The 19,847-nt window shown below is 41.7% G+C and overlaps 1 protein-coding gene across 2 annotated transcripts in view; it reads right to left on the reverse strand.

Moving 5' to 3' along the window:
* SPTLC3 (serine palmitoyltransferase long chain base subunit 3) overlaps nt 1-19,847 on the reverse strand; it is a 93,766-nt gene that overhangs the window by 15,864 nt on the left and 58,055 nt on the right. For both annotated transcript variants that reach the window (XM_065679267.1, XM_065679264.1), the window contains exons 7-9: nt 11,990-12,095; nt 4,467-4,686; nt 2,182-2,308 (exon numbers count right to left, since the gene is read on the reverse strand). In XM_065679267.1, coding sequence (XP_065535339.1) covers nt 2,182-2,308; nt 4,467-4,686; nt 11,990-12,095 — 453 coding nt within the window. The remainder of the gene's footprint in view (nt 1-2,181; nt 2,309-4,466; nt 4,687-11,989; nt 12,096-19,847) is intronic.

Genomic DNA, 19,847 nt, shown 5'->3' on the forward strand with positions numbered 1-19,847 from the left:
GGACCAAAAGGACTCAGCCAAAGCTGCTGTTGTCCTTGGAAACAAAAATATCTAAGAGGAGACAGTGCTCTCTCCCTTCTGTCCCCCCCTCCTTTCTAAGCCACCACCTTCCTCTCTCCGATGCCAAAGCAGCACTGTAGTGTGGTCCAGCACAACATTTTTTCCTGTGTTTTGGGTTGTGGGGTTTTTTTGTAGTCCACAAGACAGCCTAATGAAGGGAGGCCCACATGAAAGAAAACCCAATAGACTAAAATAATGAGTCTGGCTCGGGAGGACAAGAAACATTTTTACACATCATAGCCAGTTTCCTAGCCTTTGTGCAATGCTCAAAGTTGTGATATATGATTTATTCATTTGTTTTTCTGTTCATTTGCATTTTGTATTACAAGGCACATCTTTAAAAAATAACAGAACACTAATTTCTTTCATAAAGGATTTGTGGAAGACTTAATAAGCACTTATTTTGTGCAGAAATACAAACATTGTGTCATTAAACAATGCTTCTGGAAGAGAAAATGCTGCAAACTCTTAGCCGTAAGACAGTCTGACACGCACATCTTAAAAGGCTCTGTCTTAAACCAAGTTCTCCTATTAGCCTGCACTGAACTGCATGCAGAATCACGCTAGATGATCATTTTTAAGAGGCTTTGAAAGTTTGGAAATGCTCTGCATGTTTAATACTTTACATGCGGCATCTCTGAGAGCCTCAAGTACCTTAACTCCTGGGCAGGCTCAGTGTAAGACCGAGACCGCCCTCTGACGGCAAGCATCTCCTATAGCTGGCGCAGCGAGCGGCACAGCAGGACAGGCTGCAGGCTTAGTCCCCAAGGTAGAAGAAACATGTCAGAGCTGCGCTCTCAGATTGAACAGGATGTAGACATCAGCACACTCAACCCTGACCTTTCAAATTCCGAGCTGGAAACAGTTGTAACACTGCCTTCTCTGCCAAAATGACAAAAGCACCATTTTTCATGATCATGACCTCGTTGTTTACACATTGCGCTGGAGTTCTGCTGCACTTTGTTATTGCACTCGGCAGAATTTGGCACTGGGACTGGATTCCCTATCCCTCCTTTTGTACACTGGGGTCTTGTAAATTCTGGCCTCTCTGAAGGGCTGTGATAAACGTCTTTATAGCCTCGTGTCTATCACGGTTTGAAGCTGCCCTCTAGGCACTGCAACAGAATAGTGCAGATCAGCATCTTACCTGCTTTCATATAGCCTTTTTGCCTTTCCATCCCCAACCTTACCCTAGCCACATCAATCATGGAGGACTAATACAGAATTCCTCTGTTACTCCTACAGGAGGTAAGATAGAACAGCACAGGACAGTGCTGCTGGACCAGTAAAAATGAGATTGCAATTCAGAATCCGTATCTCCCACTGCACGTTACACAATCACACAATTCTTAGGCTTTCCTGACAAAAACTACACAAAACACCAGCTTTTCTCTGAGTTGGGCTTTAAGTCCTAGAACACTGAGCACACAGCAGTATCACTCTGAAACAGCAGCAGATAGATCTGTCGCATAGTTGTTTTGTTGTTTGCTGCGTAGAAAGCATGTTACACAGAGGACTGGATGGTAGCTGCATCTGCAGCTTCAGGGGGGCAACAGAGATAAACCTCATACACCAAGTAGTCAATCCTTCTGTAACAAAATGTACTTCAGCACTAGCTTCAGGATACCATAATTAATGCCTGAGTGAGGTAGGAATCATATATCACCTTCTCATACTACTATTTTATTATAGAATACCTGTTTTGAAATTCTGCACCATGCTTGAGTTGCTTGTCATTTTGAAGATTCACACTTACAAAGAAGCTAAGGTGGCAGCATCTAACCCATAAGTGAAGGCATGCTCTTATGAACCCCTCCGACAAAGGCAGACAATCTACTCCAAGGGCAGTTTGTGTACTTCTATTTGTTGGCGCAGATTGGGCTGGCAACTATGGAGCCAGAATTCCAGAATATTTCAATTCCTGCTGTATGTGTGTGAGCATGGAAAAAGAGAGCTGATAGTGCTTAGAAATATGATCATTTGGATATTAATCTTACAGTAAGAATTACTGCCTTTGCATTGTATTACCATACTATGCTGCTGGATGGCATTTTGTGTGTGCCTCTACGCAGCAGATGCTCTACACAGTAGCAGTCAATGAAGTTAAAGAAGGTGGCTTACCTTGTGTTGTTCCATCTTGTCCCATGAGACATTTCATTGCCCTGATGATTTGCTCTGCTACGGGTGGACACATGGATGTGGCATACACAGCACTGTGAGAATGAGTTCGTAAAAAGTCCACAAGGTCCTTACACAAGCAAAACAAAGCATGAATGAGCTTTGAGCTGGTCAAACAGCAGATCTCCCTCTTAACTACTGCTGGAGTGAGAACATGTGAAAGGAAGAGGATGTTTCACCAGTTATTGGTTTGCTTTCTTGGCTGCTACTGTTACTACATGGCCCGAAGAAACATCAGGCAGGTGCAAATATTTTACCATGTAAGTGGGGCGATTACAGCTGAAACAAAAGTCTGGAGTAGAATAATGTTTACTTCTGTGCTAAGACTTATTATAAAGGAGCCAAAATCATTTAAAGGCCAATGAACAGCTGCACTTAAAATACTGCTCGGTTTCTTTCTGGGAATGAAGAAAAGCCTGCCTGTCATCAGTATAGTTCCTCTGCCACAAGATAGGAAAAGCAACCTTACTGGGATCTATCTTTGGCTGTTAGCACGTAAATTTCTTTCAATTGAAACTTTGCATCACTGTGGCAGGGGCAGTCATCTTAGAGTTGGTGTAATTGCTTTAACATTTCCTTGTATAACTAAGAGCACAACCTGTGCTCCTAGAAAAAGCATTGATGTGCTATAGGCACATCTACAGCACTGTCCTGAATCAACGGACACTGTAGGAATTGAGCCCCTGATTAAGACTATCGTTATTATGACAGCTTATACCGCCTAATACAAAATACCAGAGTAACAGTTACAACACTATAAGCTGAATGCAAGTTAGTGAGAAAGGAGGAGGCTTGAATGAAAACTGGCTTTGATAAAAAATATCACCAGAAAAAACCCCTAAAGACTAACATAAATTATTGCCAAAAAAGCTGCATGAGTCTATGCAGTAACTCCCATGCTAAGGATAAAGATTTACCTAATGTTATACAGGTTATGCCTTGCTATATTGCAATTGTAATCCTAAGGGTTTGATCAAAGAGCTGACAAGGCTTCCTTGCTGTAGCTGTTGCAGAATAAGCACTGCCACAGTGAGTTTTTGGCTGCAGAAATGAATGTAGGAGTGCTAAGTGTGTCTGGTGAGCAGCTGCCACTAAGGCCCGGAAACGTGAGGCAAAGCTTATTGACACACACAGGCGTGAAAAGAGTGACCCACTTTCATTTAAGAAAACAGCCAAGGATTAGATGATTAATTACTTTAGGCTGCTTTTCACTGGTGTGTGCTTTCTGTAATTTCCAGCTACATTAGTCACGTAGTCTTTGGTGAGAGTAAAACCCTCAGATACAGATTCAAGAAGCAAAGGAAACAAAGAAAAGTGATTCTTGATGTATCATGATGGCCTGTTTTAAGTTTTCCAGGGGCAAAACAAAAAAAGACAGTAAGAAACATGCACTTTATACTTTCTTACAGCTCTTTTATTCTACTTGAGTGCTACGCTTACTAATGTTATCCTGACAACAACCATATGGGCTGTCTAAACAGGCTTCCTACTCATTCAGCAAACTACTTAAGAAATACATTCAGCAGGGTATGAAAAGGGTAAATAATCAGCAACCACTTGATATCTCTGTCAAGCAACAAAGCTGACAACATTTCACAATGGTGCTGATTACGCTTTCTCTTCTTGTACACCCCCAGTGCTCTACTTTTTGTTGACATCTGTTGTTGGCAAGAGATTGTTTTGCTAATGTATGCAGAGCAACTGAGGACATGGATTTTACTATTGCAAAAGGCCCTCAGTAACCCTCTTTTTCCATCCTCCTAAAAAATGCAACTATGACAATCCACAACTGTTTAGGAATATTATTATCAGTGGATGAAGCTGTGGCTTTAATCTCTTCATGTTGCTCCACACACTGTTTGCAAATGTGAAACAAAGTAATGAGCAATCTTCATGCAAATTAATGTAGTGAAGTATATTTAGCTAACCACAACGTGTTTAAACATTTCCAAGACAAACAACAATCATCAGGATGGCACAGAAATACCCGACCCAAGCAAATTACATAATATGAATAGGAGACAAAAATAAGAAAGTCTAACTGATGCGCATTTGGGATCCAGGCAAAAACGGTACTAACTTTAGAATAGTGCTCCTGTAAAGCAGTCTGTGCAAAAAGATGATGAAATATATGATACATAATAAGAAGATGAGATGAAATACATCATAAACATAAGAAGATGCTTCCCCCTTTGCCTCCCTGATGTTAAAATGCGTTTTCCTTTTACCTTTTTGCCAGCTATGTATCCTCCAGTTGCGCCAAAGCTCTTTGTGAACGTTCCCATTAATACATCAACATCATCAGGATTCATACCGAAGTACTCCACAACTCCTCGGCCCGTTGCTCCCACTGCACCGATGCTGTGAGCTTCGTCCAAGTAGAGGTAGGCTTTGTATTTCTTCTTCAAGGAGACTATCTCTGGCAGGCGCACAATGGACCCTTCCATGCTGTGGATGGGGAGAATTATGGATGAACAACAAATCCTGTGCTTTCAAGATACCGACAGAAAATATAGTCATTAATTGACATAGTCCAAAGAAAAAGATGTTCTGGAACCTCAATTTGTATTTGCAGTTCAAAGAAAAGTTGCGGCACTTTCCCATCTGCAGGTGAGTTTTAGAATTCAAACAACATCAGTCAAAAAGATGTTGAACATCTGCAATTTTTCAGCATTTCACAAAAGAGAAGGAAAGGTATAAAACAAGAGGGAGATACTCACCCAAAGAAGCACTGCAATTCATTTCCAAGCAAATATTGTAATGAGCTATATGGAACCCCTGTAATGTGGCCTGGTCCTTGCTTACTTCATCGTCAGCTACTGTGGTGGTATTTTGGGGTAACAGCCCTGGAGCAAATTACTCTGGTGCAGAGGAATTGGGTCTAACATATGGAAGAGATGGGCCACATGAAACCCAGGGAATATGCTAGAACTGTAAGCAGCCTTCAGAGTGGACAGAATCAAGGATTAGAGAAGGGAGCTCAAATCCTTCTCTTGCCAATTGTTCCTCCTAATATATGCTTTTTAGGAGATGTAGCCTGCTACCTAATATTCGAAAAGAAAAATGTTTTCTTTCTTTTTCCCTTTACTTTTTTTTACAGCTGTGCAAGAATAGGAAATATTCCGAACTTGCAGTAATGGTGTATTGAGACTTGTAGAAATAAGAAAAAGTGATAAATCTTTTGTATTGCTGGCAATCACATCGGTAGGTTAGAAAGCACAGAAGAGGTGTACAGCAAAATGAAACCCAGGGAGATAAATGAGAAATACACTGTAGTCTCATAAAATGAAGTATCAATAGTGTCACTGTGAAGACTATTATGTCTTGAAAGCCTTTGTGAGATGAATACAGCTATGCTTGGATATGCTCTGATGCACTCAGTATTCATTTCATAATGAGTTAAACATGTTCTCTTCCACTAGCTCTAGTGAGCAGGTCTTTAAATGCTAAATACTTCCTATCAAACACAAAATGAGTGCACTGGCATGCCAGGAAAACCAGTGCTCCATGGCTAAGGCCTGCGGCTAAGGTCTATCCAATTGCAAAAGCTACAAGAGAAAGCAGAAACATCGAGTTTGTTCCCAAATTGTACAAAAGAGCAGTACAGCCAACAAAACTTTTTGGCAATTTTTAGATTACAGGCCAATGGCTTTCACAGATTGTTTTATTGCCACTCTAAGCTACACTATGCAGCTGGAAGTTTGGTACCACAAAAGGAGCAGGATGTTCTTTTAGCTCTTAGGAAATCTTTGCCAATCTTAGTCATTCTTCATCCTTTGGTCTTCTGAGTCCTCTTGGGAACAGCTTGGTCCCCCGTTTTGAAGGAGACGTGCCCATAGGCGAGTCTCCATTTGTCTGATAGAACAGCACAGGGGAGCCGCCAGCGACAAGGGTTGCCTGTGCTGTTCATATTGGGAGGTTCAGAGAGCCTGACTGCGTGTGCCTGGAGGCATATTTTTGATTCTCTGGTGACTGTTGGTAAACCTTGCCCTTTTGCCTTGCCCAGCCATACAAAGGGGCAGCTCTGGGGCTGTACACTGGCACCATGGTCTCTTGCAGTAAAGGAGGGTGGATTTGTGCCGCAAGCTTCTGAAGACTGGTCTTTCTAACTTTTCCCAGGTGGCACTTGGCAGCTGGGTGAGAAGCAACATGAACCACTACAGCTATTTTCCTAATGAGTACAAAGGCAGAGCCCACAGTCCTCACATAGCCCAGAGTCAAAGCTTAGTCAGCTAAAAATGATTCTGAGCCACTGGTGTGCTTAGCAGCATCGTGAGTGCTGGAGATGGCAGCTTTCAGCTGTGTCTGGTCAGCCTATAGGTTAGCTATATGGCTAGGGTGATAGTGGTGCCATGGAGCATCCCTACAGAGGGAAGTGAGTAGGTATCCCACCCTCTACCTTCCAGCAGTACTTGGGCAGATCAGCTAGGCAGAGAAGGACAACAGCAGTTTTTTCCACATTTACATGGATGTCATTAAGTTTAGTAGGTCATGGAGTTTCAGATGGGAAAGAACATTTATCTTAAAAAAGAGTGAAAATAATAAATTAAAAACACAGAGATTGATTTGCTGCGTATTTGTGTTGTTGCTGAATCCCAGAATACATACAGCTGGTACATGGCTAGCGCGAGACTTAACCATTAAGAGAATTCAGAGAAACGTTTCTTTCTCATTGTGAGTAGGAGAATTCTCTTTGAACTCTAAACTATTTAGCAAAAGAAAGCACTTGTATTCTGTTTCAGTGTTGATTTAATGCTCTTGAAAGATGCTAGCTGACATAAATGTTACAATAGTTGACAGAGATCCTAACATGGCCTTGAAGTGTCCATAGAGTAGATAAAGCACTGTTGATTTTGTGTACGTTTTCTGTGCTGCCATTCAAACAGGCCTCAGCCCTCCTGATGGCAGAGATGAGAGCAATTCCGCTGCCTGCTCTGTTCTTGGTCTCTCTTTTGACCCTGGTAGATGGTTTGTGATATGGATGCTGCTCTGTTTAGAATTGCTCCAAAATAAAGCTCACTTCACATAACCCCTTGGGTAGCCCAAATGGAAAGTTTACTGGATCCTTCAGTAAATATTGATGTCGACTGGGTTTAAACCAGAGAACCCAGCAGCGAACCGTAATTGTTCTGTCTCAGTCTGGTTGTGTCGCTTTTCAAAGCTATTGATCTATTTCCAGATCTGCTAAAGCACACAGGGCGCATGAAAAAAGGTGGCTGTAGATGAACATAAGATGGCTCTGCCCAGGCCAGATGTTCTCATTATGTGTTATTCTCTCCTGTCTTTGTAGCTTGGTGGCAGGGATGTAAAACTAAATTGTAGCTGACCCTCATCTCCCTTGTTTGGTGGGCAGGCACAAAAGCTTGCTTCAATACACACTTAGTTTGAATCTACTTCCAGATGTGAGGAGGTAATCCAAAATTTTGGCATCACTGAGTTTTGAAGCTTGATTCCATCCCTACCAAACCACTGAGATTCTTCCTCATGAATTGTGGAGCCAGGTGCTGTGCGAGACAGGAAATGTGCACTTGTGCTGGTCTCTCTGCTTGGAACACAGGCTTGCTCCTGACAGGATGTTGATGGGTTTTGTCCAGTTTCTTTTGAAACTTCTTGGGAAAAAGAGTTTTCTACATCCTACTGTGGTACCACAGATACATTTTTTTTCTGTCAGGAAAATAATTTACTGGTATTCAACCCATTATTTTCTTCCTATTTGCATCACTCAATGCCTCTAAACATGTCCTATAGCACCACTATCCTTTCAACATTTAAAAACTCTACCTGTTCCCCTTTCAGGCTAGTTTCTAATTGGGAAAATCCTTCCTTTCCTGACTTGTTACTCCCAAGATGTATGCATTCCATGTTAATGTTTACTTTAGGTATTGTTTTCTTACATAAACCTTGCACATTCATGGAGCAATCTCTGTTTTGTAGTTCAGGGCAATAGTTGTAAGGAAACCTTCCAATTCTGCTCTCAAATATAAGCCCATACACTGAAACGATAGAAATGTTAACCTTTAATGCTGGTTCCTGGCCAAAGACATTAAATGTTACCCCATTCTTTTCTGGAAGTCCAGTCACTTAATCTAAGGAAATAAAAAATAACCCTGATAAATTTCCTATGGCATTGAATCCCAAGGAACTTCTAATGCACGTGAACATGCACTGGACAATATCTAACTTATCAGAGAGCTATTTTCTTAGCTGGAAGGGAAAATACCCAAATTAAATTAAAAGCAGGGAAAAACCAAATGGAAAACAATTGGTTTTGATCAGTTTCTGGTGCCCCAGAACGCCTGCCCTGGGCCTTGGCCTATCTGACTCCGAATTAAATATGTGTGCAAGAGAGCAGAAGCCTACCACAAACCGTATCAGAACACAGTAACTGATTAATCCTGAACTGGAAATGGTAGAAGCCAAGGAAAACATTAACTGGAATTTTAAATAATAGAAATATGATTTTGCAAGTCATTTTAACTTGTGCCCTGGACACTGCCAAAACCTGTTCATGCTTTTTATGCTGAAGATTGATAGCTAGATGATCTGTCTCAGCTTGGAATGCAAATGGAATATATTTGCTCCTAGGGTAGTCCAAGTTAAGAGCCAGCTTTCACTAGTAGTTACAATTACTCCTGATGACTTTTTTCTTTTTAAGATAATAGAAACATTAAAAAGCAAGCAAACATACTACTATTTATTTGATATGTAGCTTGAGTGCTTCCCAAGTCAAGGAGCCAATTCTGCCTTCAGTTGCAACCAAGCAAAATCTGTGGCTTTTGGTTTCAAACACAAACCTGATTTCCAAAAATGCTCATGTTGGCTAACAACGACCCTTTTCAAATTCTGCCAGCTGGTAAGTCCAGGCTTATGCACAGTGTAAACACTTTCACATACTCCTAATGGAAACAGAAGGCAATTTCTTTTTCCATACCATCAACTTCATCATACTAAGACCATGGTGTCCCATATAGTATTTTTTTTTTTTTTAAAGAAGGAAAAAAAAAATTAATGTTTTTTCTGCATCTCTGGAAAAAGCATTTCTGACAAAATTTGCCAAGCCATACTTGCAAGTCCAAGGTATTTTAGCTTGGAGAATAGTTCTGACCAACTTATTTCAATTCTGTATTAGTTGTCCCTGAAGCATAACTTAATCCCTTTAAGGAAAAAAAAAGAAAGAAAGCAGGATTAACTATTGTAAGAAGCCTCCTCTTAAACCCTCTGGATGGACGTTAATTCGGTATCTGGCAAACCTTGAAGGAAACTAGCGTTAGCCAATGTGGGGTTGGAAAATTTTAGTCTCTTTCAAAACTCATGGGCCAAGAAAAGAAAGAACCTGCACACATTAGAAAAAAAGAGAGAGCATTTCTAGTATTTTCTTTCGCATATGAAATGTTATTAGCTACTTGCTGAATTAGACTGCATGGCCTAAGCCTTTTGCCAGTAATGCTATAAGCAAAGATCTGTTGTGTGCATCTCGGGTTGGCAGTGATGCCAGGACACAGCATGGTGGGGTGTGGTGGTATTCTCCCTCCAGTCAGAACAGACTTGCTTTGCAACCAAACCACAATCTTCAACTTGTGATCTGCTTAGACTATGAAACCAACCAACCAACCAGCCTAGCTACTGCTAGGGCCAGTTTCCAATGGGAGACTATTGGAGACCTGAGCTTTGTTTTTCTTTTAAGTCATGCTTTTCAGAAGCATAGACACTCAGGGCATGAGTGGTCTAAACATTATTTAGCCCTTATGGGGCTGAAGGAGCTTCACAATTCAGTTTTAGTGAGGTTCTCAGAGATTTAACATGTTTTTATGTTGTGTTCCACCTTTGAACTTTTGAGAATGAAATCTTTGAAAATGAACTGCAAAACTAGAGAGGTAAAGGAAACTTTATATCAAATATACATCTGGAAATCACAGAATCATAGAATAGTTAGGGCTGGAAAGGACCTTAAGATCATCCAGTTCCAGCCCCCCTGCCATGGGCAGGGACATCACACACTAGACCATGTCACCCAAGGCTCTGTCCAACCTGGCCTTGAAATACAGTTATAGTTATTATAGTTGCAAATATCTGACAGTGGGTTTCTCCCAGTGCTCAGATCGATCTATGCTTCTGTGTCAACAGTCTATGTTCTTGCTCCCTAGTGGTCAATATCCAGGGTAAAGGGTTTAGAAGTGAGTGAAGCTCAGCAGCTGGAGCATTTTCTGCAGGCCGTGTGACTGATGGGAACATTTGTCAGTAAAATGTTGGTGGTCCACTTAATTTCTGCATGATCAAAGTCCTTAAATCTGAGTTTTCCTTTAGTAGTGCCAGGCTATGTTTATTTGCAGTTTTGCTCTGTTTATTCTGGTTGAAAGGAGACGTTCAGCCTGCTTTGGATCAGCTGATGTGCTGCTGACCTGTTTCAGCTCTGAGTGACAGGTGTTTAGATAAGGACTGATCTGCTCTCTTTGCAGATGGAAAATGTTAAGTGAAAATAAAGCACTGAGAGCTATGAAGTTGTGACGACAAGAGATTGTAGTAGGATTCCTTATGAAAAAAGCTAATCAGCTCAACTGTGCTAGAATTTCTCAATAAAATGGCATAAACCACTGCCCATCCAAGATGAGCTGTATTTCAGCAACACTTGACATGATCCCTACATATAAAGTTTAATATTGCTTTCATAAACCATGTCACATCCTGTGAATGAGTCATTCTGGTTCCCTTTTCTCTGGTGCAGACGTCACTACTCCCCAAACCATCCTTCTACTCCCCACCTCTTGCCATTGCCACAGTATCCTTGCCTAGATCTCTGCAAACCCTCTCATTGTCCAGATCCCTGCTTCTTCAGCCCTTCCCTCCTCTTCATGATCTCTACCTCTTCCCATTCCAGCTCCTTGTCCACCAGAGGTTCCTGCTCCATGCCATCCACCAGCCCCATGGCTGCCTCTCCAGCAACCTGCCTTGAGTGATTGCCAGGATGAATCCCAGGATGGCGAGACTGGCTGGTGCCTCTGCTTTGCTGCCCAACTCTAGTAATGGTTTGTCTTTCTGATTGGGTGTAAGATGCACCACACTAGTTAAGCGGAGCTATCTGACTTAGGATGCTCTATAATTATATGGTATTATTGATGATTATATTATCTGATGGGTTATCAATGGCACTTCTCTCATTCAAATCCCTCCAGGGACCGGGGCTAGATAATTCCTTGAAAGCCAATCATTTAATTGTTTTTCCTGTTAAACTGCAAGTCCATTAGAGCCGACACTAATTACTAGAAAGGTGCTGATATCACTTGGCCTATGTTCAGCTTGAGTTTTTAGATTCCAAAAGCTGGGTAAGAACTGGGCATGCAGAACTTAATTAATTCTGAATAGCTGTCTTTTGATCTGCCTGTACACAGCAAACAACTCTAGCAAACACCTTACTCACTTAGCAAAACTCCTCACCTGCTACAGCTGCATGGATTTTATCACAGCTGTGACAACATACACCAGCTGATGGTCTGTATTGCTCTCACAGTACATCTCCCTCTCCATAGTGATTTGCTAAATCATCATTCAGAATGATACACAGGATCCATCTGGAGCTGCAGGATCCAGGGCTCAGACTGATGTAATGGAAATCAACATATCTATAAGATCACAGAATGTTTTAATGTCCACTGTCATTAAGATTTTTCTCAAAGTCAACGTCCACTTCACTCAATATATCATTCTGTCATCAGAAATGATAACAAGTACTCACATTTCTAAAGCACAAACATACCTGTAAATGCCCTCCACGAGGATGATAATTTTTCTCCATGCTCGATGGCTTCGAGGCTGCCCATATATTATTGCATCCCTCAGCAGCTTCTCAAGGCTCTGCATATCTTTATTTCAAAAGAAGAAAAAGGAAGAAGGAAAAACATTAACAAAGCTTTTTCTACAGAACTTTTGCTTTTCTCCTCAGCACTATTGTTTTCCTATACAGAAAAAGATGACATTCAAAAAACACATCCTAAAGATAAGCTTCCTCTATTAGTAGGCAAAATCTAACAATTGATGTAGTTTCCCTGACAGCAATTTAGTGACAAGGACAGTTACAAAAAGCTTTCAGTTATGCAGCTTATCTGGGAAACTTCTGGAAATTCTTAGCATACATTTTTACTTAAAGGCAGAAGGGAACCATTTTTCTTCACTACTGAGGCTAATTGCCAGCGGTTGTCTGTATGCGCTGCTGATGCTCATAGTATCTCAAGGCTTCTGAATAGTGAGCTTTTGTTTGCTTTCCAACATCACCACTGGCTCCCCTGAATAACATGCATTGCTTCAGCAAGGTTTGAATCATGCTACATGAAGCACATCAGGATGGCTGCAAGAGAAATCTTGTCCTTCTCAGGAAGGAAATTGAATGAATTATTGCTGATGAGAAAGGGAGAGACAAGTAGATACAAGCACATGGTGTGGGTACACTAATTTGGTGCCAAAATGCTTGGCACTGGCAGGACTTTAATATAAGGAAGCATAGACCAGTGCTGGAAGCTTAGCTGCTTTCTCAAGGACTCTGTGTGTGTAATGTAATAAAATTCTTCAAGGAAAGCAAATGAAGGAAAGACATGGAAGATGCAAGAAAAAACATCACAGGAATCTAGCCAGCACCCTGGTGTCTCCACATGAATGAACACTCTCCAAAATGAATTATTCTGGTACTTTTCAGGAGTTGGAATTGTCATTTCACCATGTTTTCAAAGAACATCTTACAGAGACTCATGATACCCCTAGGAATGGCACAGGTAACTCAAGCTGTTGGTTGAGAAAATCAGTAGCATTTTTTCCTTATATAACCCCATCGTTTCAGCAACACAATGCACTTATTATAATCTCAAACAATACAACATTAAACTGTTAAATACAGTTGTCCCAAGTGAAGAAAATACACCTGAGATATATTAATATTGACCTATAATGTGGCTTCCACCTAGCTGGCACCAGGCCATTTTCACAGTAACTGCCCATCATGAATAATCTGTGACCTGAGCCCTTCTATCCTGATACCTCACCTCTTGCTGGTACCATATAGTGGTCAGTGAAACATCAGTTTCTCAGAAATACGTGTCCTATTCTGCTACTTACCGTGTAATCTCTTCACCTAGCAAAACCTCACTTTAATTTAGAAAGCACAAAACATGCATGATAAATTGACCCTCGTTTCAATGGTGCCATCACCTGCGCAGCTCAATGAGCTCCGAGATGGAAATGCTATTATGTGTAATGCAATGCAGACAGCAGAGTTTCCACTAGATGGCAACCAAGGAAATAAAAGTTCCTGATGCTTTGAAAGAGGCATTTATAACCCAGCTGAGCATTTGCAGCATGTGCATATTTCATGGAAGAGAGCTGCTCACCTTCTCTTTTGTTTTGAGTAGATAATACTCATAAATCCGTTTGGGCTTGGAGCATTAAAGGATTCCTCAGGATGACAGAAAGCTCACTCAGTAACTCAGTGGGCACCCCTTTTCTCCACTGTTTCTCTACTGAAGTCATTGCCTCCCAAATTGTTTTGGAACCTTTGAAACCCTCCTCTGAATCACACAGAGTCTTATTCAGTATTCTGCCCACATGTCAGTCCAGACTGGTTCTAGACCTCAGGAAAGTCAGTCTGCTCAGCCCTCTGAGCTATAAGCAGGGCTTCAAGATTCAGTTCTTTTAACATGTGGGTGTCCACATGTAAAAAGAAGAAGGAAAAAGGAGAGGGTAGGCAGAAGTGAAATGCATATAAACTGTTTTATAGAGCTCTTTAAAAAATGCATGGATGTGAATAGCTCCTCTGTACGAACTAGTGTGGAACGTGAGACCGCTGATAGGGAAGAACCTCCCCAAACAATGTGTTTGCCTGACTTTATACATGACATAATACTGGAACAGGGCTATCCCACTTTTGTTTTGATGTCTTATTCTGAAGCGCATGTATGTGTGACTCTTTCTCAGGCCAACAGTCAACACATAACTCGTTTCAGTGCAAACGAATTTTACTGACCTTTGTGTTTGTAATCTCTCAGTTGGAAAGGGGAAATTTGGATGAAGAGAAAACCTGTTACCTTTAATCTTTCCCGCAAAAGGCTGCTTCTGTTATTCAAAGTGAAGATGCAGTGCTCTTTATGTGCTTGTGCTTAGACTTTCCAGAAAGTAGGATATACGGAATGCCAGGAGAAAACGTGCAACCCCGGGTGACTTTCGGATATCAAATTATTTGCACATGAAATACAGTGAGACCCTGGGACATTGAGATGATGAATTGCACAAGTCCATCTTGCATAACCAGTTATGGGCATAATAACTGTCCTTCCTTGTCTGACCATCAGAGTCTAGGCTTTTCAGCAGTAATGGCTAATAACCGTTCACCAGTCCAGGAGGTGGTGTTAAGAATTTCACTTGATTAACTAGTCAAAGCACAACCAAATCTCTCCTTGCCTTACTTTCTGCCTTCTCCCTACGGTGTATTGTATAGACATGGAAGATAAAGTTTGCTGGGTGGGGACAGTGGGTCTCTCAGGTTTTCCAGAATTGAATGGACTTGCATAATCCTTTGTTGGGATCCTTCAGAGTTACTGCAACACAAATGCCAACAACTCAAAATGCCAGTGGGTAGAATGAGCCTGGACCTGGACGGGCAGCCATGTGTCATGCTGCCTCCAGTGCAGGAGGGACTCCAGGCTGCTGGAGAGGCCCCTGCCCTCTCCCAGGCACGCTCAGTGCCTCCGCACAAGGAGACACGGCGTCTCCACCCCTCATCCTTACATTGTAATGCTGGGGATGTCATCACCATTCCTCTGCGTGGGATGGAAATCTCCTGCATGATGTCAGCTGAATCCTTTTTAATTAAACAGGCTACTACTGCCCTTATCACATTCCTGTTTCCTTCGCCTTGTGCTTGCCACTCTCGTTTTTAGTTTCTCCCATTTTGCACTTTCATGCACGTTCAGGCAGACTCTGTGGCTCCCTGTCCCTTCTCAGCCTCCCTTGCCCCCACCTATTCCCTGCTGCAGTGAATCTGCTACAGCATCTGCCACCTCCTCCTCTCTTGCTGTCCCCCTTTTGGTACCTTTCCTGGTCACTGTTCTTTCATGATGTCTCATGAGGCTGTCCATCCTCGCAGATCCCTAAAGCAACTGCATGGGTTTTGTTGATCGAAACAGTAACTGTAGGACTGTGGAAGGTGGTTTTCATTCTAGTGCAGACTAGTCTTTGAAAAGTCCCTGACTGCTGGCACAGCTCTGAGCAGCAAAATCTTCTTTAGAGTCATTTCCCTGAAATCCCATCTTTGGATATCTTTGTTTGGAATGGGGTGGTGGGAGTGGTGATTACTGCAGCCACACTAACAGTCTGAGACTCCCCTCCCTGCCCCTCAGTAAATACATATCTCTGTAAAAGCAAAGGGCACTCACCCAGCAAAGCTTCCTGTTCACACTTGGCAAGTCAGACACATGGCTTTCTCAAATCAGAGAGGGCAAATGCAGACACAGCACGCTCGGAGCAGGATATACCAGTCTCCTCTCTGTGGCAGCGTCTGCATGTGTCACAGGGAAATACACGCCAAACTGGATTAGGCTGCGGTCCACCTATCTGGTGCAATAATCTTGTCTCTGATAGTGGCCAGAGGCTTCAAGGAGGACAAAACCTTCGTGGGTAATGTGCCTTTCATCCTGCTCTGTAATAGCTATAAAACTGCACTCCCTTCTTAAATTCCAGGGCCACTTACATCTTTCAAAAGGAAAAGTAAAAAAATTAAGGAATCATCGTGTACTAAGCCCCTGCAAACCCTGTTTTCTGCAACCAAAGAGGTTTTTTGCTGACTTTAACCTGTTCTTTTATCTCTTTTGTTCCCTCACTAGTGTATTTGCTTTCTTGTTAAAAACATGCACTTAGAGCTTTCCACTTCTTGTTTTCTCTTCGTTAGTTCTTTTTTGTGCTAGAGAACATATTTGCACTGAAAGGTGAGGACCTTCAGCCCTAAAACTCTTTCAGCGCTAACTACAACTCCTCCAGGTAGCTGTTTTCTCTCTTTAAGGTGTCCTCATGGCACACACATCTGAGCTCCAAAGCATTAATTTGACTGAATAGCCTGAGAAATGCCAGATTTGGATTAACATAAATTCACAACTGTTGTCCAAGCAGGAAACTGTGTTTTGTATGGAAACCTGAACAGCTCACAGCTGAATGACGCACTTCTGTCATCAACCACCAGATTTGTGAGAACCTCAAGCCCCACTTACTACTTTCACAACACCCTGAAAAGGTGCGTAAGGAGCTAGGAGCGTACTACTGTGATTCCCATTTCAGATGTGGATTCAAGCATCAGATTAGAGGCCAGATTTTCATCTACCCTAGGTGCTTGGTTGTGCCTTGCGATTGCCTGCCCTTCCCATATGATTGCTTGTTCTGATTGCATGTTAAAGTGCCTTTCCAAAGATGAGAACTGGGTATTTTTTCCATGGGTCGTGATATCAGTATGTAGTCATGACATTCCCACATTCTGCTCATGCAATTGCAAATCTAAACCTGAAAATGTGACTGCCATTGAGTTGCTTGATGCTATATGGGAAAAAAATGTAGTAGAATTAGAAAGAATAAGCAAATCGTAAGTCTTATACAGCACCTTCTTATATAGACTGGTCTGAATAGAATTCACTTGGATATAGTTAGTAACACACTTAACTTCCCACTGTATGAACAAAGACACTGTTTCCTCTGATACCAGTATAAGACCCATAACTGCTATGTCAGAAAAGCCTTGATAAAATCACAAGCTGATTAATGGTTAGCTATTTAGTTTTGCTTTTCAAGTTTTATTGGAAGGGTCAAGGGATTTTGGCTAATATTTAACCAAGATAAAGGTCAGAGGTTCTGAAAAAAAGTGCTTTAAAATATAGGCTATTAGTAGAAGATTGTCTTAGAAATAAAAAAGGAAAGGTGATTAAGTAAGTCTCTTCCTTTGCCAGGAAATGAAAACATCCAAAAGTGTAGCCCTCATAGAGCCGAAGGACCCCCATACTGGTTATATGGGGAGCCCAGAACTGGTAAGGGTAACATTAGAAACCTTTGAGAACAAAATTAACCAAGGCCAGGCCACTGCTTCCACAAAGACAGGGAGATGTTGTAGCCTCCTCCCACAGCATACTAGCTTTTGGACCATGCTGCTGGCTGCATTTCTACACTTGAAACGCATCTCTTTTCTAGCTTCCCAAACAAATCGCTGATTGGGAAATTGTAACTTGAATGGTGCCTACATCACAGCATGAGAGATAAGAGACAAATGTTTTTTGGGCATGTCAGAATGATTTTAGCTCACCAAAACCACTACTACATAAATTTCGGGTGGCTCTACATCCATTCCTCAGAGCAGTGGCTCCAGGGATCAGAGCTTTGCTGCTAGCATCCGCTAAAGTCCCTGAAACAGAAAAAGTCCCTTAAAGGCCAAATACCCTGTGGCATACTGGTGTGACCAGTGCAAGGCGAAGACTAGAAAGAGTGCTAATGAAAGCACACAGGAAGGGCAGAAATGGACTATTCTTCCTAATTTCTCTCACATAGGTAGGTTTCTCTCATGTAATTTCTCTAATTTCATCTAATTTCATCTCTAGTTTCATCTAATTTCATCTTCCTAATTTCTCTCATCTATAGGTGTGTGCCTGTGCATTTCTCTCAGCCCAAGACTGTAAATTCCTGTCTGTTTACAAGGAAGGGATTGTTCATTGGCAGGTAAGATGCAGGGCACATTCCTACAACCAAATAAAAATGGACTTCTAGGTCCACAATACATTTTTATTCTATTATTAACCTTAAGGCTTCAAAACCTTACCATACACCTGGGGAATGTTTTTGTCAAACAGAAGAAACATCCAGATGCCTTTTATTTTACATGGGAGAAGCACAGAGATATAGCAATTTTATCTGTTCTAGCAAAACTATTCAGATATATTGTGGAAAGTGTAGTGCCCAGGACAGCTACCCACATATTGAAATAGAACTTCATTAACTTCTGTAAGAGTAAGAATTACATTACACCCAATTAAGGTAACAGGTAGAGATTACGTCTTGGTTTACTAATGAAATATTTATTATTAATAAAAGTGTAGTCATTTACTCCTGAGTATTGACAAATAGATCCAGTATTACAGACTATATGCTTTGAGATAACATAGGACAGTTTTACACAATGAGCTAGCATAGCCCTTGAAAGATGGATGTTCTTCAGTAGCAAGTTTGAAATGGGAGGTTTTACTCTCTTTTCTACAAAATATTTTTATCATAGAATGTAGTTTCCTGTAATTTTTCTGTTACAAATATTTTTTCCATAACACAGGAAAAAAAGGGACGGGAGAAAGATTTATGATGCCAAGCTTGTTAGAAAGGGAGATTACTAGCACACACTTGTGCATGTCTTTTTTATAACATTCAGGAAGTAGCTGAATCAAAAAAATGTATAATTTCTTCACTAAATTTTTATATCATTAATCCTCCTCATTTTGATAACAATTTATAACTGCAAATAACATATAACTATTCATAACTGTACAGCTACAGGCTGGGTGGAGAAGAGACTCAGCAGACCTGCAGAGAAGGACTTGTGGCTGTTGACTGTGAGAAACTTAACATGAGCCTGCTTCAGTGTGCGCTCGCAGCCCAGAAAGCCAACTGTATCCTGGGCTGCATCAAAAGGAGCGTGACCAGCAGGTCAAAGGAGGTGATCCTGCCCCTCTACTCTATGAGTATGATCAGGGGACTGGAGCACCTCCCGTATGAAGACAGGCTGAGAAAGTTGGGGCTGCTCAGCCTGGAGAAGAGAAGGCTGCGTGGAGACCTCATAGCAGCCTTCTAGTATCTGAAGGGGGCTTATAAGGATGCTGGGGGGACACTCTTCATTAGGGACTGTAGCTATAGAACAAGGGATAATGGGTTAAAACTTAAACGGGAAGTTTAGATTGGATATAAGGAAGAAGTTCTTCACTGTAAGGGTGGTGAGGCACTAGAATGGGTTGCCCAGGGAGGTTGTGAATGCTCCATCCCTGACAGCGGTCAAGGCCAGGTTGGACAGAGCCTTGGGTGGAAAGGTTTAGTGTGAGGTGTCCCTGCCCATGGCAGGGGGGTTGGAACTGCATGATCTTAAGGTCCTTTCCAATCCTAACTATCCTATGATTCTAAATATTCACAGCTCACCCTTCTCCCAGCAGCTCTTCTCACATGGTGCCACCAAAGAAATTGCAGCCAAAGTAAATATGTTCTAAGCAGTTTTTCCAGGGGTATTACACAGCATTTCAAAAGAGCCTGATGTAAGCAACAAAGCGCATAGACAAAAACCTGCTTTCTCAAGCTGCGCTTTGAAAGCTGAAAGATTACTTCAAAATCTGCTGCCTAATTTCAATTTATTTCGATTCTGCTGCACAGAAAGCATGTCTCAGGTACCAGCAGTGGTACCACCCGGCATCTCTTCTATTCTCTTTAGCATAGGGCAATACAGAGTCAAACAGTATGTGTGTGTAACCTGGCACAGCTCCAAAGGAGACGAGCCAGCTCATGTCAGCACACAATTTGGCTCTGTACATACAAGTAAGAATGAAATGCACAGTAAGCCCTAATCCTCT

The sequence above is a fragment of the Lathamus discolor genome, chromosome 5 (assembly GCF_037157495.1).
Source record: "Lathamus discolor isolate bLatDis1 chromosome 5, bLatDis1.hap1, whole genome shotgun sequence".
Lineage (NCBI taxonomy): Eukaryota > Metazoa > Chordata > Aves > Psittaciformes > Psittacidae > Lathamus > Lathamus discolor.